Here is a 23,449-nt window from a genome sequence, read left to right on the forward strand (position 1 = left end):
GGACGGCACACCGGGAGAAGTAGTGACGGCTAGGGACGGCATAGCGAGGTGCCGCAGTTGCCATCAGGTCCAGGAAGGCGGGAGTTTCAACAAGCCGGAACGCCAACATCTCCTGGGCCAGCAGTTTAGCGATGTTGGCGTTCAAGGCTTGCGCGTGTGGGTGGTTAGCAGTGTATTTCTGCCGCCGCTCCAATGTCTGAGAGATGGTGGGTTGTTGTAAAGAAGCGCCTGATGGTGCCTTTGATGGTGCAGGAGAAGGAGATAAGACAGGAACAGGGGAGGATGAGGGAGAAGTCAACAAAGTGGCGGAGGCAGATGAAGTGGTGTCCTGGCTCGTCCTCTGGAGTGCATCGCCAGCACAGTCAGCAGTGGCAGTGGCAGAGGCAGAGGCAGTGGCAGAGGCAGTGGCAGTGGCGTGAACGGCAGGCGGCCTTTGTCCTGCCGTTGCTGCCTGCCACTGATTCCAGTGCTTGGATTCCAAATGACGGCGCATTGAAGTGGTGGACAGGTTGCTCTTATCAGAGCCCCTAATCAATTTCGAGAGGCAAATTGTGCAGACAACACTATATCTGTCCTCGGCGCATTCCTTGAAAAAACTCCACACCTTCGAGAAACGTGCCCTCGAGGTGGGAGTTTTTCGGGGCTGGGTACGAACTGGAACATCTTGGGAGATTCCGGGTGTAGCCTGGCTTCGCCTAAGCTGCTGACCTCTGCCTCTGCCTCTAGCTACCCTTTTTGGTGCTGCACTTGCCTCAACATCCACACTACTTTCCCCGCTTGACATCCCCCCTGTCCAGGTCGGGTCAGTGTCCTCATCATCCACCACTTCCTCTTCCAACTCCTGTCTCATCTCCTCCTCCCGCACAATGCGCCGGTCAACTGGATGCCCTGACGGCAACTGCGTCACATCATCGTCGATGAGGGTGGGTTGCTGGTCATCCACCACCAAATCGAACGGAGATGGAGGAGACTCTAGTGTTTGAGCATCTGGACACAGATGCTCCTCTGTTAGGTTCGTGGAATCGTGACGTGGAGAGGCAGGTTGAGGGACAATGAAAGGAGCGGAGAACAGCTCTGGGGAGCAGGGACAGTTGGGGTTATTGTTCTGTGAAGCTTGGGAATTTTGGGAGGAAGGAGGACAAGACTGTTGGGTAATAGGAGGAGAGGAGGCAGAGTCTGACTGGCTGCTGGACAATGTGCTGTAAGCGTTCTCTGACAGCCATTGCAAGACCTGTTCCTGGTTCTCGGGCCTACTAAGGTTTGTACCCTGCAGTTTAGTTAATGTGGCAAGCAACCCTGGCACTGTGGAGTGGCGCAATGCTTGCTGCCCCACAGGAGTAGGCACGGGACGCCCTGTGGCTTCACTGCTACCTTGCTCCCCAGAACCATTCCCCCGACCTCGCCCACGGCCTCGTCCACGTCCCTTTCCGGGAGCCTTGCGCATTTTGAATTCCCAGTTAGAAATTGGCACTATATACCAGTAGCAAAAATTGTGGGTGCACGTAACCCCAATATATTCTTTGAATTCCCAGTCAGACAATGGCACTATATACCAGTAGTAAAAATTGTGGGTGCACGTAACCCCAATATATTCTTTGAATTCCCAGTCAGACAATGGCACTGTATACCAGTAGTAAAAATTGTGGGTGCACGTAACCCCAATATATTCTTTGAATTCCCAGTCAGACAATGGCACTATATACCAGTAGCAAGAAATGAGGGTATTTATAACCCCAATATATTCTTTGAATTCCCAGTCAGACAATGGCACTGTATACCAGTAGTAAAAATTGTGGGTGCACGTAACCCCAATATATTCTTTGAATTACCAGTCAGAAACTGGCACTATATGGCAGTAGCAAGAAATGAGGGTATTTGTAACCCCAATATATTCTTTGAATTCCCAGTCAGAAACTGGCACTGTATACCAGTAGTAAAAATTGTGGGTGCACGTAACCCCAATATATTCTTTGAATTACCAGTCAGAAACTGGCACTATATGGCAGTAGCAAGAAATGAGGGTATTTGTAACCCCAATATATTCTTTGAATTCCCAGTCAGAAACTGGCACTGTATACCAGTAGTAAAAATTGTGGGTGCACGTAACCCCAATATATTCTTTGAATTCCCAGTCAGACAATGGCACTATATACCAGTAGCAAGAAATGAGGGTATTTATAACCCCAATATATTCTTTGAATTCCCAGTCAGACAATGGCACTGTATACCAGTAGTAAAAATTGTGGGTGCACGTAACCCCAATATATTCTTTGAATTCCCAGTCAGACAATGGCACTATATACCAGTAGTAAAAATTGTGGGTGCACGTAACCCCAATATATTCTTTGAATTCCCAGTCAGACAATGGCACTATATACCAGTAGTAAAAATTGTGGGTGCACGTAACCCCAATATATTCTTTGAATTCCCAGTCAGACAATGGCACTGTATACCAGTAGTAAAAATTGTGGGTGCACGTAACCCCAATATATTCTTTGAATTCCCAGTCAGACAATGGCACTATATACCAGTAGCAAGAAATGAGGGTATTTATAACCCCAATATATTCTTTGAATTCCCAGTCAGACAATGGCACTGTATACCAGTAGTAAAAATTGTGGGTGCACGTAACCCCAATATATTCTTTGAATTACCAGTCAGAAACTGGCACTATATGGCAGTAGCAAGAAATGAGGGTATTTGTAACCCCAATATATTCTTTGAATTCCCAGTCAGAAACTGGCACTGTATACCAGTAGTAAAAATTGTGGGTGCATGTAACCCCAATATATTCTTTGAATTACCAGTCAGAAACTGGCACTATATGGCAGTAGCAAGAAATGAGGGTATTTGTAACCCCAATATATTCTTTGAATTCCCAGTCAGAAACTGGCACTGTATACCAGTAGTAAAAATTGTGGGTGCACGTAACCCCAATATATTCTTTGAATTCCCAGTCAGACAATGGCACTATATACCAGTAGCAAGAAATGAGGGTATTTATAACCCCAATATATTCTTTGAATTCCCAGTCAGACAATGGCACTGTATACCAGTAGTAAAAATTGTGGGTGCACGTAACCCCAATATATTCTTTGAATTCCCAGTCAGAAACTGGCACTATATGGCAGTAGCAAGAAATGAGGGTATTTATAACCCCAATATATTCTTTGAATTCCCAGTCAGACAATGGCACTGTATACCAGTAGTAAAAATTGTGGGTGCACGTAACCCCAATATATTCTTTGAATTACCAGTCAGAAACTGGCACTATATGGCAGTAGCAAGAAATGAGGGTATTTATAACCCCAATATATTCTTTGAATTCCCAGTCAGACAATGGCACTGTATACCAGTAGTAAAAATTGTGGGTGCACGTAACCCCAATATATTCTTTGAATTACCAGTCAGAAACTGGCACTATATGGCAGTAGCAAGAAATGAGGGTATTTGTAACCCCAATATATTCTTTGAATTCCCAGTCAGAAACTGGCACTGTATACCAGTAGTAAAAATTGTGGGTGCACGTAACCCCAATATATTCTTTGAATTCCCAGTCAGACAATGGCACTATATACCAGTAGCAAGAAATGAGGGTATTTATAACCCCAATATATTCTTTGAATTCCCAGTCAGACAATGGCACTGTATACCAGTAGTAAAAATTGTGGGTGCACGTAACCCCAATATATTCTTTGAATTCCCAGTCAGAAACTGGCACTATATGGCAGTAGCAAGAAATGAGGGTATTTATAACCCCAATATATTCTTTGAATTCCCAGTCAGACAATGGCACTGTATACCAGTAGTAAAAATTGTGGGTGCACGTAACCCCAATATATTCTTTGAATTACCAGTCAGAAACTGGCACTATATGGCAGTAGCAAGAAATGAGGGTATTTGTAACCCCAATATATTCTTTGAATTCCCAGTCAGAAACTGGCACTGTATACCAGTAGTAAAAATTGTGGGTGCACGTAACCCCAATATATTCTTTGAATTAGCAGTCAGAAACTGGCACTATATGGCAGTAGCAAGAAATGAGGGTATTTGTAACCCCAATATATTCTTTGAATTCCCAGTCAGAAACTGGCACTGTATACCAGTAGTAAAAATTGTGGGTGCACGTAACCCCAATATATTCTTTGAATTACCAGTCAGAAACTGGCACTATATGGCAGTAGCAAGAAATGAGGGTATTTGTAACCCCAATATATTCTTTGAATTCCCAGTCAGAAACTGGCACTGTATACCAGTAGTAAAAATTGTGGGTGCACGTAACCCCAATATATTCTTTGAATTCCCAGTCAGACAATGGCACTATATACCAGTAGCAAAAATAGTGGGTGTATATAGCCCCAATTCTATTGCTAGGGGACTTGCAGGGTATTTCTGAGGTGAAGGTGGGGGGGCACACCGTTGGAACGGTGATTTGGGGTGTATATATGGGGTATACGGGAATACACTGGTGGAGGGAGCCTCTAAACAGCCCAGTTTGGGCAAATTCATGGTGGAGGGAGCCTCTAAAAACCCCAGTTTGGACCAATTCATGGTGGAGGGAGCCTCTAAAAACCCCAGTTTGGACCAATTCATGGTGGAGGGAGCCTCTAAAAACCCCAGTTTGGACCAATTCATGATGGAGGGAGCCTCTAAACAGCCCAGTTTGGACCAATTCATGGTGGAGAGAGCCTCTAAAAACCCAGTTTGGGCAAATTCATGGTGGAGGGAGCCTCTAAAAAACCCAGTTTGGACCAATTCATGGTGGAGGGAGCCTCTAACCAGCCCAGTTTGGGCAAATTCATGGTGGAGGGAGCCTCTAAACAGCCCAGTTTGGGCAAATTCATGGTGGAGGGAGCCTCTAACCAGCCCAGTTTGGACCAATTAATGGTGGAGGGAGCCGCTAAACAGCCCAGTTTGGGCAAATTCATGGTGGAGGGAGCCTCTAAACAGCCCAGTTTGGACCAATTCATGGTGGAGGGAGCCTCTAAAAAACCCAGTTTGGACCAATTCATGGTGGAGGGAGCCTCTAAACAGCCCAGTTTGGGCAAATTCATGGTGGAGGGAGCCTCTAACCAGCAGAGTTGTGGGAAAGCAGGGTGGAGGGAGCCTCTAACCAGCAGAGTTGGTGGAAATCAGGGTGGAGGGAGCCTCTAACCAGCAGAGTTGGGGGAAATCATGTTGGAGGGAGCCTAGTATTAGCAGAATTGTGCAACGCTTATGGTGGATGAGTATGAGGATGCGGAGGAATTGGAGAGGTTGAGTACAGACATGGAGTTTCATGTTGGGGTGCTTTACACAGGTGGGCACAAAAATGAAGGCTCTATCCAGTGGTGGTTCATTTTTATCAAAGTGAGCCGGTCGGCACTCTCAGCTGACAGACGGGTGCGCTTGTCAGTGATGATGCCACCGGCTGCACTGAACACCCTCTCAGATAGGACGCTGGCGGCAGGACAGGACAGCACCTCCAAGGCATATAGGGCAAGTTCAAGCCACAGGTCCAACTTCGACACCCAATACGTGTAGGGCGCAGAGGGGTCGGAGAGGACAGGGCTGTGGTCGGAAAGGTATTCCCGCAACATGCGCCTATACTTCTCACGCCTGGTGACACTAGGACCCTCCGTGGCGGCACTTTGGCGAGGGGGTGCCATCAAGGTGTCCCAGACCTTAGACAGTGTGCCCCTCGTTTGTGTGGACCGGTGAGAACTTGGTTGCCTACTGGAGGAACTGCCCTCCCTGCCGCCAACGTCACATGCTGGAAACATCTCCATCATATTCTGCACCAATTGCCTGTGGCAAGCATTGATGCGATTGGCCCTCCCCTCTACCGGAATAAAGGACGAGATGTTGTTTTTATACCGGGGGTCAAGGATAGCAAAGATCCAGTACTGGTTGTCCTCCATGATTTTGACAATACGCTTGTCGGTTGTAAAGCACCCCAACATGAACTCAGCCATGTCTGCCACAGTGTTAGTTGGCATGACTCCTCTGGCCCCACCGGAAAGTTCAATCTCCATTTCCTCCTCATCCTCCATGTCTACCCATCCGCGCTGCAACAATGGGACGATTCGAAGTTGCCCGGAAGCCTCCTGTATCACCATCACATCATCGGACAACTCTTCTTCCTCCTCCTCCTCCTCCTCCTCCTCCTCCATTAAACGCAGTGAAGCGGACAGATGTGTGGACCTACTCTCCAGCTGTGACGGATCGGATGCTATCCCTAACTCCTCTGTGTGATCTGAGTTATCCCTGATGTCAATCAGGGATTCTCTCAGAACACACAAGAGCGGGATTGTAAGGCTCACCATCGCATCCTCAGAGCTCACCCTCCTTGTGGACTCCTCAAAGACCCGTAGGATGTCACAAAGGTCTCTCATCCATGGCCACTCATGGATGTGAAACTGAGGCAGCTGACTTAGTGGCACCCTAGGGTTTTGTAGCTGGTATTCCATCAAAGGTCTCTGCTGCTCAACCACTCTATTCAACATCTGAAACGTTGAGTTCCAGCGTGTGGGGACGTCGCACAAAAGCCGGTGTTGTGGCACATGCAGGCGTTGCTGGAGAGATTTTAAGCTAGCAGCGGCTACTGTCGACTTGCGAAAGTGGGCGCACATGCGCCGCACTTTCACCAGTAGCTCTGGAACATTGGGGTAGCTCTTTAGGAAACGTTGCACCACAAGTTTGAAGACGTGGGCCAGGCATGGAACATGTTGGAGTCCGGCAAGCTCCAGAGCTGCTACCAGGTTCCGGCCGTTATCACAAACGACCATGCCTGGGCCCAGGTGCAGCGGCTCAAACCATATTGCCGTCTCATCGAGGAGGGCATCCCTCACCTCGGAGGCAGTGTGCTGTCTGTCCCCCAAGCTGATCAGCTTCAGCACAGCCTGCTGACGTCTACCAACGCCAGTGCTGCAACGTTTCCAACTCGTAGCTGGGGTCAATCTAACAGCGGAGGAGGAGGCGGTGGCGGAGGAGGAGGCGGTGGCGGAGGAGGAGGCGGTAGAGGAGGAGGAGGAGGGGGGTGTTCTTCTCGTGTCCCTGCCAGGAATGTTAGGCGGGGAGACGAGGTACAACGGGCCAGTTTGGGAAGCAGTCCCAGCCTCAACTACATTCACCCAGTGTGCCATCAGTGAAATGTAGCGTCCCTGTCCGCATGCACTTGTCCACGCGTCGGTGGTCAAGTGGACCTTTGTGCAAAGCGCGGAACTAAGGGCCCGCCTGATGTTGAGTGACACGTGCTGGTGCAAGGCGGGGACGGCACACCGGGAGAAGTAGTGACGGCTAGGGACGGCATAGCGAGGTGCCGCAGTTGCCATCAGGTCCAGGAAGGCGGGAGTTTCAACAAGCCGGAACGCCAACATCTCCTGGGCCAGCAGTTTAGCGATGTTGGCGTTCAAGGCTTGCGCGTGTGGGTGGTTAGCAGTGTATTTCTGCCGCCGCTCCAATGTCTGAGAGATGGTGGGTTGTTGTAAAGAAGCGCCTGATGGTGCCTTTGATGGTGCAGGAGAAGGAGATAAGACAGGAACAGGGGAGGATGAGGGAGAAGTCAACAAAGTGGCGGAGGCAGATGAAGTGGTGTCCTGGCTCGTCCTCTGGAGTGCATCGCCAGCACAGTCAGCAGTGGCAGTGGCAGAGGCAGAGGCAGTGGCAGAGGCAGTGGCAGTGGCGTGAACGGCAGGCGGCCTTTGTCCTGCCGTTGCTGCCTGCCACTGATTCCAGTGCTTGGATTCCAAATGACGGCGCATTGAAGTGGTGGACAGGTTGCTCTTATCAGAGCCCCTAATCAATTTCGAGAGGCAAATTGTGCAGACAACACTATATCTGTCCTCGGCGCATTCCTTGAAAAAACTCCACACCTTCGAGAAACGTGCCCTCGAGGTGGGAGTTTTTCGGGGCTGGGTACGAACTGGAACATCTTGGGAGATTCCGGGTGTAGCCTGGCTTCGCCTAAGCTGCTGACCTCTGCCTCTGCCTCTAGCTACCCTTTTTGGTGCTGCACTTGCCTCAACATCCACACTACTTTCCCCGCTTGACATCCCCCCTGTCCAGGTCGGGTCAGTGTCCTCATCATCCACCACTTCCTCTTCCAACTCCTGTCTCATCTCCTCCTCCCGCACAATGCGCCGGTCAACTGGATGCCCTGACGGCAACTGCGTCACATCATCGTCGATGAGGGTGGGTTGCTGGTCATCCACCACCAAATCGAACGGAGATGGAGGAGACTCTAGTGTTTGAGCATCTGGACACAGATGCTCCTCTGTTAGGTTCGTGGAATCGTGACGTGGAGAGGCAGGTTGAGGGACAATGAAAGGAGCGGAGAACAGCTCTGGGGAGCAGGGACAGTTGGGGTTATTGTTCTGTGAAGCTTGGGAATTTTGGGAGGAAGGAGGACAAGACTGTTGGGTAATAGGAGGAGAGGAGGCAGAGTCTGACTGGCTGCTGGACAATGTGCTGTAAGCGTTCTCTGACAGCCATTGCAAGACCTGTTCCTGGTTCTCGGGCCTACTAAGGTTTGTACCCTGCAGTTTAGTTAATGTGGCAAGCAACCCTGGCACTGTGGAGTGGCGCAATGCTTGCTGCCCCACAGGAGTAGGCACGGGACGCCCTGTGGCTTCACTGCTACCTTGCTCCCCAGAACCATTCCCCCGACCTCGCCCACGGCCTCGTCCACGTCCCTTTCCGGGAGCCTTGCGCATTTTGAATTCCCAGTTAGAAATTGGCACTATATACCAGTAGCAAAAATTGTGGGTGCACGTAACCCCAATATATTCTTTGAATTCCCAGTCAGACAATGGCACTATATACCAGTAGTAAAAATTGTGGGTGCACGTAACCCCAATATATTCTTTGAATTCCCAGTCAGACAATGGCACTGTATACCAGTAGTAAAAATTGTGGGTGCACGTAACCCCAATATATTCTTTGAATTCCCAGTCAGACAATGGCACTATATACCAGTAGCAAGAAATGAGGGTATTTATAACCCCAATATATTCTTTGAATTCCCAGTCAGACAATGGCACTGTATACCAGTAGTAAAAGTTGTGGGTGCACGTAACCCCAATATATTCTTTGAATTACCAGTCAGAAACTGGCACTATATGGCAGTAGCAAGAAATGAGGGTATTTGTAACCCCAATATATTCTTTGAATTCCCAGTCAGAAACTGGCACTGTATACCAGTAGTAAAAATTGTGGGTGCACGTAACCCCAATATATTCTTTGAATTACCAGTCAGAAACTGGCACTATATGGCAGTAGCAAGAAATGAGGGTATTTGTAACCCCAATATATTCTTTGAATTCCCAGTCAGAAACTGGCACTGTATACCAGTAGTAAAAATTGTGGGTGCACGTAACCCCAATATATTCTTTGAATTCCCAGTCAGACAATGGCACTATATACCAGTAGCAAGAAATGAGGGTATTTATAACCCCAATATATTCTTTGAATTCCCAGTCAGACAATGGCACTGTATACCAGTAGTAAAAATTGTGGGTGCACGTAACCCCAATATATTCTTTGAATTACCAGTCAGAAATTGGCACTATATGGCAGTAGCAAGAAATGAGGGTATTTGTAACCCCAATATATTCTTTGAATTCCCAGTCAGAAACTGGCACTGTATACCAGTAGTAAAAATTGTGGGTGCACATAACCCCAATATATTCTTTGAATTACCAGTCAGAAACTGGCACTATATGGCAGTAGCAAGAAATGAGGGTATTTGTAACCCCAATATATTCTTTGAATTCCCAGTCAGAAACTGGCACTGTATACCAGTAGTAAAAATTGTGGGTGCACGTAACCCCAATATATTCTTTGAATTCCCAATCAGACAATGGCACTATATACCAGTAGTAAAAATTGTGGGTGCACGTAACCCCAATATATTCTTTGAATTCCCAGTCAGACAATGGCACTGTATACCAGTAGTAAAAATTGTGGGTGCACGTAACCCCAATATATTCTTTGAATTACCAGTCAGAAACTGGCACTATATGGCAGTAGCAAGAAATGAGGGTATTTGTAACCCCAATATATTCTTTGAATTCCCAGTCAGAAACTGGCACTGTATACCAGTAGTAAAAATTGTGGGTGCACGTAACCCCAATATATTCTTTGAATTCCCAGTCAGACAATGGCACTATATACCAGTAGTAAAAATTGTGGGTGCACGTAACCCCAATATATTCTTTGAATTCCCAGTCAGACAATGGCACTGTATACCAGTAGTAAAAATTGTGGGTGCACGTAACCCCAATATATTCTTTGAATTCCCAGTCAGACAATGGCACTATATACCAGTAGCAAGAAATGAGGGTATTTATAACCCCAATATATTCTTTGAATTCCCAGTCAGACAATGGCACTGTATACCAGTAGTAAAAAATTGTGGGTGCACGTAACCCCAATATATTCTTTGAATTACCAGTCAGAAACTGGCACTATATGGCAGTAGCAAGAAATGAGGGTATTTATAACCCCAATATATTCTTTGAATTCCCAGTCAGACAATGGCACTATATACCAGTAGTAAAAATTGTGGGTGCACGTAACCCCAATATATTCTTTGAATTCCCAGTCAGACAATGGCACTGTATACCAGTAGTAAAAATTGTGGGTGCACGTAACCCCAATATATTCTTTGAATTCCCAGTCAGACAATGGCACTATATACCAGTAGCAAGAAATGAGGGTATTTATAACCCCAATATATTCTTTGAATTCCCAGTCAGACAATGGCACTGTATACCAGTAGTAAAAATTGTGGGTGCACGTAACCCCAATATATTCTTTGAATTACCAGTCAGAAACTGGCACTATATGGCAGTAGCAAGAAATGAGGGTATTTATAACCCCAATATATTCTTTGAATTCCCAGTCAGACAATGGCACTGTATACCAGTAGTAAAAATTGTGGGTGCACGTAACCCCAATATATTCTTTGAATTACCAGTCAGAAACTGGCACTATATGGCAGTAGCAAGAAATGAGGGTATTTGTAACCCCAATATATTCTTTGAATTCCCAGTCAGAAACTGGCACTGTATACCAGTAGTAAAAATTGTGGGTGCACGTAACCCCAATATATTCTTTGAATTCCCAGTCAGACAATGGCACTATATACCAGTAGTAAAAATTGTGGGTGCACGTAACCCCAATATATTCTTTGAATTCCCAGTCAGACAATGGCACTGTATACCAGTAGTAAAAATTGTGGGTGCACGTAACCCCAATATATTCTTTGAATTCCCAGTCAGACAATGGCACTGTATACCAGTAGTAAAAATTGTGGGTGCACGTAACCCCAATATATTCTTTGAATTCCCAGTCAGACAATGGCACTATATACCAGTAGCAAGAAATGAGGGTATTTATAACCCCAATATATTCTTTGAATTCCCAGTCAGACAATGGCACTGTATACCAGTAGTAAAAATTGTGGGTGCACGTAACCCCAATATATTCTTTGAATTACCAGTCAGAAACTGGCACTATATGGCAGTAGCAAGAAATGAGGGTATTTATAACCCCAATATATTCTTTGAATTCCCAGTCAGACAATGGCACTGTATACCAGTAGTAAAAATTGTGGGTGCACGTAACCCCAATATATTCTTTGAATTACCAGTCAGAAACTGGCACTATATGGCAGTAGCAAGAAATGAGGGTATTTGTAACCCCAATATATTCTTTGAATTCCCAGTCAGAAACTGGCACTGTATACCAGTAGTAAAAATTGTGGGTGCACGTAACCCCAATATATTCTTTGAATTCCCAGTCAGACAATGGCACTATATACCAGTAGTAAAAATTGTGGGTGCACGTAACCCCAATATATTCTTTGAATTCCCAGTCAGACAATGGCACTATATACCAGTAGTAAAAATTGTGGGTGCACGTAACCCCAATATATTCTTTGAATTCCCAGTCAGACAATGGCACTGTATACCAGTAGTAAAAATTGTGGGTGCACGTAACCCCAATATATTCTTTGAATTCCCAGTCAGACAATGGCACTATATACCAGTAGCAAGAAATGAGGGTATTTATAACCCCAATATATTCTTTGAATTCCCAGTCAGACAATGGCACTGTATACCAGTAGTAAAAATTGTGGGTGCACGTAACCCCAATATATTCTTTGAATTACCAGTCAGAAACTGGCACTATATGGCAGTAGCAAGAAATGAGGGTATTTGTAACCCCAATATATTCTTTGAATTCCCAGTCAGAAACTGGCACTGTATACCAGTAGTAAAAATTGTGGGTGCATGTAACCCCAATATATTCTTTGAATTACCAGTCAGAAACTGGCACTATATGGCAGTAGCAAGAAATGAGGGTATTTGTAACCCCAATATATTCTTTGAATTCCCAGTCAGAAACTGGCACTGTATACCAGTAGTAAAAATTGTGGGTGCACGTAACCCCAATATATTCTTTGAATTCCCAGTCAGACAATGGCACTATATACCAGTAGCAAGAAATGAGGGTATTTATAACCCCAATATATTCTTTGAATTCCCAGTCAGACAATGGCACTGTATACCAGTAGTAAAAATTGTGGGTGCACGTAACCCCAATATATTCTTTGAATTCCCAGTCAGAAACTGGCACTATATGGCAGTAGCAAGAAATGAGGGTATTTATAACCCCAATATATTCTTTGAATTCCCAGTCAGACAATGGCACTGTATACCAGTAGTAAAAATTGTGGGTGCACGTAACCCCAATATATTCTTTGAATTACCAGTCAGAAACTGGCACTATATGGCAGTAGCAAGAAATGAGGGTATTTATAACCCCAATATATTCTTTGAATTCCCAGTCAGACAATGGCACTGTATACCAGTAGTAAAAATTGTGGGTGCACGTAACCCCAATATATTCTTTGAATTACCAGTCAGAAACTGGCACTATATGGCAGTAGCAAGAAATGAGGGTATTTGTAACCCCAATATATTCTTTGAATTCCCAGTCAGAAACTGGCACTGTATACCAGTAGTAAAAATTGTGGGTGCACGTAACCCCAATATATTCTTTGAATTCCCAGTCAGACAATGGCACTATATACCAGTAGCAAGAAATGAGGGTATTTATAACCCCAATATATTCTTTGAATTCCCAGTCAGACAATGGCACTGTATACCAGTAGTAAAAATTGTGGGTGCACGTAACCCCAATATATTCTTTGAATTCCCAGTCAGAAACTGGCACTATATGGCAGTAGCAAGAAATGAGGGTATTTATAACCCCAATATATTCTTTGAATTCCCAGTCAGACAATGGCACTGTATACCAGTAGTAAAAATTGTGGGTGCACGTAACCCCAATATATTCTTTGAATTACCAGTCAGAAACTGGCACTATATGGCAGTAGCAAGAAATGAGGGTATTTGTAACCCCAATATATTCTTTGAATTCCCAGTCAGAAACTGGCACTGTATACCAGTAGTAAAAATTGTGGGTGCACGTAACCCCAATATATTCTTTGAATTACCAGTCAGAAACTGGCACTATATGGCAGTAGCAAGAAATGAGGGTATTTGTAACCCCAATATATTCTTTGAATTCCCAGTCAGAAACTGGCACTGTATACCAGTAGTAAAAATTGTGGGTGCACGTAACCCCAATATATTCTTTGAATTACCAGTCAGAAACTGGCACTATATGGCAGTAGCAAGAAATGAGGGTATTTGTAACCCCAATATATTCTTTGAATTCCCAGTCAGAAACTGGCACTGTATACCAGTAGTAAAAATTGTGGGTGCACGTAACCCCAATATATTCTTTGAATTCCCAGTCAGACAATGGCACTATATACCAGTAGCAAAAATAGTGGGTGTATATAGCCCCAATTCTATTGCTAGGGGACTTGCAGGGTATTTCTGAGGTGAAGGTGGGGGGGCACACCGTTGGAACGGTGATTTGGGGTGTATATATGGGGTATACGGGAATACACTGTCAGTGTGTTCCATTCAGGATCCTGGGAAAGCTGGGTTGCGGCGATTGAGCCCGTCAGTGCCACGTTACACTGACAAGCTTCTCCCTGGAATTGAAGTTATATGTAAGCCCAATATATTCTTTGAATTCCCAGTGAGACAATGGCACTATATGGCAGTAGCAAAAATAGTGGGTGTATATAGCCCCAATTCTATTGCTAGGGGACTTGCAGGGTATTTCTGGGGTGAAGGTGGGGGGGCACACCGTTGGAACGGGTATCGGGGGTATATATCGGGTATACGGGAATACACTGACAGTGTATTCCATTCAGGATCCTGGGAAAGCTGGGTTGCGGCGATTGAGCCCGTCAGTGCCACGTTACACTGACAAGCTTCTCCCTGGAATTTAGCTCTTACAAGAGCTGTTGTGGTTGTCTTCTCCTTCCTATCCTAGCCTGTCCCTGCCTACCCAGAATCTAAGCCCTAGCTAGCTGGACGGAAACCTCCGTCCTCGGTGAATTGCAAGCTCAGAATGACGCAAACCTGGGCGGCGCTGTTCTTTTAAATTAGAGGTCACATGTTTTCGGCAGCCAATGGGTTTTGCCTACTTTTCTCAACGTCACCGGTGTCGTAGTTCCTGTCCCACCTACCCTGCGCTGTTATTGGAGCAAAAAAGGTGCCAGGGAAGGTGGGAGGGGAATCGAGTAATGGCGCACTTTACCACGCGGTGTTCGATTCGATTCGAACATGCCGAACAGCCTAATATCCGATCGAACATGAGTTCGATAGAACACTGTTCGCTCATCTCTAGTAATTATCCTAACTACGATAATGTTTTAAAGATCACGTTAATGGGATTGTCCAGTGGGAAAATATCTTTGGTTTATCAGAAAATAAGTGTTCATGCACACATCGCAGTAGATAACCCAAATATTTCTAACTGTCTCAAACTGCATCAGGTTTTCCAAAGTTTCTATTGCTGTTTGGCACACTTTCAGTCTAGATTTTACACCACTTATTAGTTGGCCTAGTTTCCAACAACATTTTGGCTCCAATATTTGGCCAGCGTTTTCATAGGTATAATGGACATGGTGCAATTTTCCACAGATGCTAAACAAACGGATTTCCACAATAAGCATAGTACTGCATAAAATTACCTTGCTCCATGTAGTTTATGGCTCGTTCTTTAATATCTGATTTAATCTGCTTAGTTACTATCAAATACACAAGAATGTAGATGTTTGGTGCAAAGTTGATCATGTTCTGTTCTCCACAGCCATATGGCATTTGGATAAGAGAGTCAAGACCATTTATTGAAGGTGCAAGAAGATCTCCTGTTAAAGATAACATGAAATGGATTTAGTAACTATGCCTCTCAGTACCTGTAATTCATAAGCTGGTTTATTGGCTTTGAAAGTAATAAATATTAGGGTCTAGTATATACTAGGTAATCTCATACAACACTTGTAAAGTGAATTTCAGACTGAAAATGTCCAATACTAGTAGAACATTAATAATTGAAGATGAAGGTGAACAGAATAAAAGTAGCAGTTACAGGATTCTATTGGTGTTAAACTCTGTCCATCTGATACAGCATTTGATTCTGGACCTAAATGTAATACACGTTAATTAACCCTAGAACGCATGACATTAAAAATACATAAATTTTAACGTATTGGGGGCCTTTTAGCCCCCATGCAAATAATATAGAAAAACACACTTAAATTACTTTCACAAGTTTATTTCAAAATTGTAAATTAAAATCTGAATAGTGGGCAAAATTTTTATTATAATGGAGCAAAAAGTTAAGCATGCAGGCCTAAAAGGCCCCAGGTATGCGTTCTAGGGTTAAAAGTGAAAAACCTCTCAAAGGTTTCTGCCACTAGACATTTCCCTTCCAGCTAATTTGCCATTCACTCCCTAATACTAGGGAAGTCAGGTCCTTAGATAATATTAAAAAACAAGATGGCTTCACAGTGAGCATAGAGGATAGACTAGTCTCTTCACATAGTGAATGCAGATGGGAGTTCTGTTTTCTTCACAGCACATTTGTAAACTGCTTTCTCTGTGCATTGGACTGAACATATTCCACATCTCACAGCCTACAATGTAAGAAAAGTCCTCTAGGTACTTGTTTCTACTTCTGGCCGCTTGTGTGTTTACAGATAGGATATTATTCCCAGACAGCAAGAATCTTTCCTGACTATCCTCATACATTGTGTTTTTCCTGTATCAGGGATCTTTTAAGATGCATTATACTAGTGTAACATCCTTGTATGTTCAGACTTCTGAGCCATCCTCCGGGCACATGGTGCAGCGAAGAATGGGTGTCTACTTATGATCTCCGGCTTTCACATTCTGCGCCCCCGCTGATGAGCTATCGGTGTTGGTACCGTAACCCTTCACTGTCAGAAGGGCGTTTCTGACAATCAGTCAGGAACACCCCTCCTCACAGCAGTGTCTATAGCGCTGTACTGTGAAAAGGGGCATACCTTACCGCCCAGCGATGACGCTGAGTAGTGAGGAATGCCCCCCAGTACTCTTCTATGGATGAGTACTTTGAGGAGAGGGAGGGGGCATTCCTCACTGCTCTCACAGTACAGTGCAATAGACGCTGCTGTGAGGAAGGGCGTTCCTGGCTGACTGTCAGAAACGCCCTTCTGATGGTGAAGAGCTACGGTACCAGCACTGATAGCTCTTCACCAGGGGTACAGATCGTGAAAGCCGAATTCAGCACACTGTCGGCTTTCTAGCGGTGTACTAAACCGCATGTGCCCCAGATGGTGAAAGGTCCTCTGTAAGATAGTGAAGGCATGTAGGTAGGGACTTTGGGGTTGGTCTAGCATCAGGACTCACTGTCCCCATATTTCCCCTCCTCCCAGGTTCCAGTAGCAGCTATTGAGGAACTGCTTAATGGGCCATTCCCTAACAACCAGCAAGTATTTGCAGTTCAGTATTCCTGGATCTCCTATATTATGCTCACTTGGGCTTTGGTCAACTAATTGTTTGCCACTGTGTAGTTGCTCCTGACAGATGTACATGTAAATAATAGAGTAGTAGTTATAATAGATAGGGAAGAGGGCAGATTGCTTCTTATTGTACACACATAGCCTTAGAGAAAAATGTAAAATGTGCTGCAGCCATAATTGTGATGTTAAGAGCAGAAAACTAATAGGACACCTATGAAATTAAGAAGTATTTTAAACATCATGAAACAAACAATTATATATTTCTTCTCTTTTGCAAATTTTTGTTCATAAACCCACCACCCACTTTTGTTTGTGAACCTATGGCTATGGCTAACGTGTCATGTGATGTAAACAGCAAACTGCCACAGAGACCTGCTGTTCATAGTCCATGTATGACAGATTATTATGCAAGCGTGCAAAATACAAAAGAAGCCATCTACAGATATGCATGAAGTGCTGACACACCTATGCTAGTTTCACACAGTTTCACACTAGCATCGTTTCGTGTTATTCTGGTTCATCGGAGGTGTACCCCTAAAATAGCTGTAACACACTGTGAACTTGAGAATAACATTTAATGCAAACCAAACTGGTCTTACCAACAACTGTGACAAACCCTTCAATGGTGTCTGGTATAACATCACTAGGAAATGTGAATGAGAAGTTCTTTGATACACTTTGAGTTGTATTTCCAGTAAGATCAAAAAGGGCAGATTGTGAATAGAAATATTTCACGCCTTCAGCCTATGGAGTAAATACAGAATTGGTTGCCATATTTGCACTACTAATTTGTATAAAACTATAAAAACCCACACATCAAAGTACTGCATAAAACTTATTTTACCTTCACTAGAAGTGATTTGGTTAAAACTTCAGAAAAAACCTTTGAAGTCACTGTCACTTTGACTGTTGCGTTGCCCAGTTTTTTGGGGTTTATTGGAAATAGAACAGTTGCTTCACCTTCGCTCTGAACTGTCACATTGTACTGGCCTGGTACAGTGCTTGCATTATTATTAGGTACAATTATATCAAATGAACTGCTGGATTCCAATGTGACATTAACCTGTAAATATTCCAATAATATATGTCAAAATAATGTTTCAGGCCAATAAATCATAAACTGAAGCTATATTCACATGACTATGAGTAATGGTCGTGTGACAGTTTTTTAATAGACGTCACTAGGCAGCATTAAATTCAATGTTAGTGAATGGGGATATTCATATACCGTTATTTTGAGGACATGTTGTCATGGACTGTAAAAATGTCGGTCATGTCCAATTTTTGGCTTTTCACATATCCCTCCATGCACTCAAATGTATGGGGAAACCGTGAAAATCAGTGTCCATTAGGTACAAGATGTTTGGCACTTCAGTAGTGTGAATCTAGTCTAACAGCCAAGGACAAATGACACCCCACACTTAACTTACACTTTGTCCTTTAGAATAGAAAAAGAGTATTGGCAGCATGTGGCTATAGTACAGATTAACCTAACACGTAACACATTAAATAGCTGTGGCACAGACGTTTAGCTCATCCATTCCAATGGCAGATAAATGAAGCTCAGTCTGCCATGTTAAAAAAAATTTTTGTTCAATTTCTTGACTGTTTCTGACAAGTATTTTCACTGGAACATAACTTTAAGGGGTTGTAAGAACTTAATAAAATATGGCTGCTTTCTTACACAAATAGAGCCACTCCTGGCCAATAGACAAGTGGCCACTTACTTCATTCACTTAAATGGGATGGTGTTGCAATACAGTTCATGGACTGTATTACCTTATATACTCGAGTATAAGGCAAATTTTTCAGCACAGTTTTTGTACTGAAAAAGCCCCCCTCGGTTTATACTCGAGTCAGAAAAAAAATGTTTGGGTTTTTTTTGGAGGGGGAGGGGGTCTATGACCAGCTGAAATATCAATGTATAGAATCTCCCATAAAATAGTGGGGGGGGGAAGAAGCTTTAAAAATAAAAAAAATAAAAGTTCTAAATCACTCCTTTCCCTAGAATACATACAAAAGTAGAAAATTACTGTGAAACACATACACATTAGGTATCCCTGTGTCTGAAAGTGCCCGGTCTACTGAATATAGGGTATCTGCAGTGCTCCTCTTCTGTCAGAAAGAGGTTAATAGGAGCACTGCAGATACCCTATATTCAGCTAATCTGAATTCCAAGTGGGGGGAAAAAAACTGTCCTCAAGCTCAGGGAAGGGGCAGACAGACAACCAAAACACCCCCTCCCCTTTCCCAGCACCCAGCAACTACTGCACCCAAAAACCCCGACCATTTTAATTTTTGAAATTTTCCAGTAGCTGTTGCATCCCACCCCCCCCCCCACCCCCAGGCTTATACTTGAGTCAATAAGTTTTCCCGTTTTTTTGTGGTAAAATTAGGGGCCTCGGCTTATATTCGGGTCGGCTTATACTCAAGTATATACGGTAATATACAGCTTTGGGTTTTGAAGTGAAATGAACAGGCAGGGCAATTGCACAGATACTAAATAAGGAAAAACATACCTGCAAGTTTTCTTTTAAAGAGTTGAGTAAAATAACTTCTAGAATACACTGTTCACCTCTTATGATTGAAAATGGCACGTGGAGGATAGTCATCAACGGCTTGACTACGTATAACTAGAAATAAATTATTCCATCAAAAAATTATACAACAAATTTTTTTTTAAATGAAAAATTCAGGACACATTTGTAGTATTGCATTTAATGTAGATGTGTAGGACAGGAAGCAGATGTACTGTCATATTTCCTTCTAGATGTTCTGCTGGCACAAACCACAGGTTTCAAGGTTAGATCCTAAAAACAACAGTTCTTTATAACAATTTATTTTCCTTTAAATTCAGGATATATTTATAGTATTGCATTTATTGTAGATGTAAAGGACAGGAAGCAGATGTACTGTGACATATCCCTGTAGACGTCCTGCTGGCACAAACCTCAGGTCCAAGGTTAGAGCCTAAAAACAACAGTTCTTTTTAAAGGCCTTATGCACACTACAGAGACATTTTTGACCGGCCATTCATAATGGCCATTAATGTCCGTTTTATTTTTCTGTTTTTAATCGATTGTTATCCATTTAGCTTCAGTTTTTGCAGCAGTCAGTGAAAAAAAAAACCCAATGAATTCTATTGCTCGTTCTTTGTTAACCCAACTTTATCTTTTACTTTGTTTTATTTTTACATCCATTAAAACAAAAGGACACATTGATTTCTATTGAGCCCATGTGTCTGTGAAAACAGACATACTCTAGGTTCACGCTTACGCTTGGGTTTCCGTTTTTTGGGTCTGCTTGACGACCCAAAAAACAGAAACCTAATCTGCTTAAAAAGCGGGTACACATGGAAACGTGCAGACCCCATAGACTATAATGGGGTCTGCCCAAAATACTTTTCAAGTGGACTATGTGGGACTATTAGAAATAGACACATTGAAATTAATGTGTTCTCAAAATATCCATGTGACATTGTTTTATGAATAAGCCTTAAAGGGGTATTCCCACGTCGCATACTCACCAGTCTTCGTTACTGTAAAATCTTCTGTCTTCCTTCTTTGTTGCGTCATTGGTGGGCGGGGTCACATATGCAAAGCCAGCGGCGAGATGCCGCTGGCCCTGCGTGCACGCTCATAGATAGTGAGACCAGTCTAGACTTCACAATGCGAATACAGACCCGGCATCCGCTGTAATAGAGAGACGGATGCCGGGGAGTGTAGACGCCGGCACAGATGCCTGCAACATATATAATATATATAGATATATAATATACATATATAATATGCTCCTGCCCTGCATGAAGCCAGCAGTGGCAGGAGCTCCTGTTATTCCGCTCCTCCGCCCCCCCTCCCCTCTGGTTTATTTTTGATAATTAATTAACCAAATTAAGTGTATGAATAAAAAAGAAATCAAAATCAAATCAATATTTGGTGTGACCATCCTTTGCCTTCAAAACTGTACCACTACTTCTAGGTGTACTTGTACAGTTCTTGAAGGAACTAGGAAGGTTGTTTATGGGCAAGTTCACAAGGGTGGAAATCTTTTCCGCTGTATGTCTTTTTTAAGCGGCTAACCGCGACAGGATGCCAATGCAGTGCATTGACATCCCATCGTAGCATACCGCTGCTGATTAGGCCCAAATGAATGTGCCTAAGCAGGAGGGTGTGTCCAGCTGTGGGCGCTGCTGCTGACTCAGCCGCAGAATCTGCGTTAAGATAGGGCATGTTGCATATATTTTCCACTAGCTGAAAAAAATCGCTAGCGGAAAAAAACTGTGATTGGCTCCCACTGAAATTAATGGGAGGCGTTTTGGGGGTGGATTCTGTGTCAAAATCCACCTGCTAGAAACTCGGTGTAAACATAACTAGGGTGCTTTCACATGGAGGAAAATGGTGAGGAATTTGCAGGGGCGGATCCAGGGCCGGGCGAGCCGGGCAACCGCCCGGGGCCCCGCACTTAGCAGGGCCCCGTGGCGCGGCCCGGACCTAACAAAATGGTCCCGGTCGGCATGTCCCGATCTCAACTCATCGGCATCCGTAGGACGCTGGGGCAGATGGAGGGGGGAGAACAGTATGACACTGGGGCAGATGAAGGGGGAGAACGGCATGACACTGGGGCAGATGAAGGGGGAGAACGGCATGACACTGGGGCAGATGAAGGGGGAGAGAACAGCATGACACTGGGGCAAATGAAGGGGGGGGAGAACGGCATGACACCCTACATGTCGGGTTTTTCTGTCCGCTTAAGAAGTCGGACATCTTCACTTGCGGACAGGGAAGGAAGGGCACGGAGTGCAAAAGAACGCACCCGATGCCCATTTAAATAAATGACAGGTGTCACAGACACAGCTAGTGTCCGCTCCTAATGTCCGTGCCAGATTTTGAGCGGAAACTACCTGTCGGACACCGATAGTAGTGTGAACGCTCCCTTAGAGTGATATTTTGTTTGTTTGTTTTTCATGTTTCCATAATTTTTTCCTCAGAATTGAGTGATTCCATGATTTATTTCCTGTGCTTGTTCTAAAAATCTAACTGTTACTGACTACCACAATTGTTTTTCTTGATTTCTTTTATTGTTTCTTAAAGCCAGAAAGTTGCCAAATGAAATGCCATTAGTTTTTTTCCATAGCTGTGATCTATTTTTTATCCTACAAGAGTAAACAACTCAGAGAACATCCTTAGGGGCTAGTGATTCCATAATTTTTGCCAGGGGTTGTATATATACACACAGTATATATATATATATATATATATATATATATATATATATATATTTATATATATATATATATATATATATATATATATATATATGTAGCATTATCACTTAAAGGAATTTCAGTTGGATAAAGTATACTTAAACACTGAAAGAACAATGCTTTATTTTTTTAGAAATAACTTAAAAAATACACTTACCTCGACAGGTATATCAGTTACTCCAAATCCAAGTCCTTCAGAAATAACAAATGCAGTGGCCACCCAAGTAGTGTTTTTGTTTGGAACAGATACTTGAAGCTTTGTTATTAAAGATGAACTGTGAAACAGAGGTATTTCATTTAAGATCCCATAAAACCACCAATTAAAGTGCTCCAATAATTTATGCATTATAGAATTAATAATTTTCAACTTTGTTTTACCTTGGGTTAATTTGTTCACCACTAAGTAAATAGCTAAGAATCAGCACAATGGGGCAAATTTATTAAGATTGGTGTATTGTACGAAAATCTTAATAAACTGCCCGACTAGCACACAAACCAAGACATTTATGAAGAGGCTGAAAATTTTTAATTAATCTGTCTGCCCTCCAGTGCCAGAATGGAAATCTGCACCACTGTCCATTGTAAGTCACACCAGAGAACTGATTTGAGCAATAGTAGATCTGTCAGACTGACGTGGCCCTCCTTGAGCTTCCACCCCCCCCCCATACACACACACTTTAGTAGAATATGGTGGGTATAGCATGTTTCAGAGCAAGAAGGGTCCTTGCATCAAATGTTGGTCTCAATATCATCACTCTGCACCAGTTTTCTGGCGTTGAAATAATAATGAATTTGCCAAAATATGATGAATATGCCCAATATTAGATTAACCATAGGATGTAAATGTCCATCCATCATTGGGAAAAGTCATTTTTAACTAATCACATCCTTGCATAGCCTAAAGGCTATACAAGGATGTCCTTAGCTAAAAATGACTTTTCCCAATGATAGAGCTCCTTTAACATACCTTATATTGAAGTCCAGCCAAATCCAAGTTTCTGGAAAAATAACATTCTGCTTTTGTGGGGGAACAACTTCTTCAACTATGTTTTCATGAAACCCTAAAGAAATTATATAAGTCAGTTCCTTTGGAGACAGGTATGTACATAAAATAGGCATGATGCTGAGAGTTTCAACCTGCCAAATTATGTCAAGAGCAGCCTTTGAAGTCTACATTTTATGTTTAGCAAACGTGTAGGCAAACACTTTTAGAGCATGTTTACAGGTCCATAAGTGTCCTTCCATATAGTTAATTCTGCCAAGATAGCTTG

General features: G+C 43.5%; 1 protein-coding gene across 1 annotated transcript in view; it reads right to left on the reverse strand.

Moving 5' to 3' along the window:
- LOC142197767 (CD109 antigen-like) overlaps nucleotides 1–23,449 on the reverse strand; it is a 93,304-nt gene that overhangs the window by 30,078 nt on the left and 39,777 nt on the right. Inside the window, exons 18-23 of the mRNA XM_075268313.1 lie at nucleotides 23,146–23,239; nucleotides 22,336–22,453; nucleotides 19,435–19,548; nucleotides 17,760–17,978; nucleotides 17,515–17,659; nucleotides 15,104–15,280 (exon numbers count right to left, since the gene is read on the reverse strand). Coding sequence (XP_075124414.1) covers nucleotides 15,104–15,280; nucleotides 17,515–17,659; nucleotides 17,760–17,978; nucleotides 19,435–19,548; nucleotides 22,336–22,453; nucleotides 23,146–23,239 — 867 coding nt within the window. The remainder of the gene's footprint in view (nucleotides 1–15,103; nucleotides 15,281–17,514; nucleotides 17,660–17,759; nucleotides 17,979–19,434; nucleotides 19,549–22,335; nucleotides 22,454–23,145; nucleotides 23,240–23,449) is intronic.

This window comes from Leptodactylus fuscus, chromosome 3 (assembly GCF_031893055.1).
Source record: "Leptodactylus fuscus isolate aLepFus1 chromosome 3, aLepFus1.hap2, whole genome shotgun sequence".
NCBI classification, from domain to species: Eukaryota; Metazoa; Chordata; class Amphibia; order Anura; family Leptodactylidae; genus Leptodactylus; species Leptodactylus fuscus.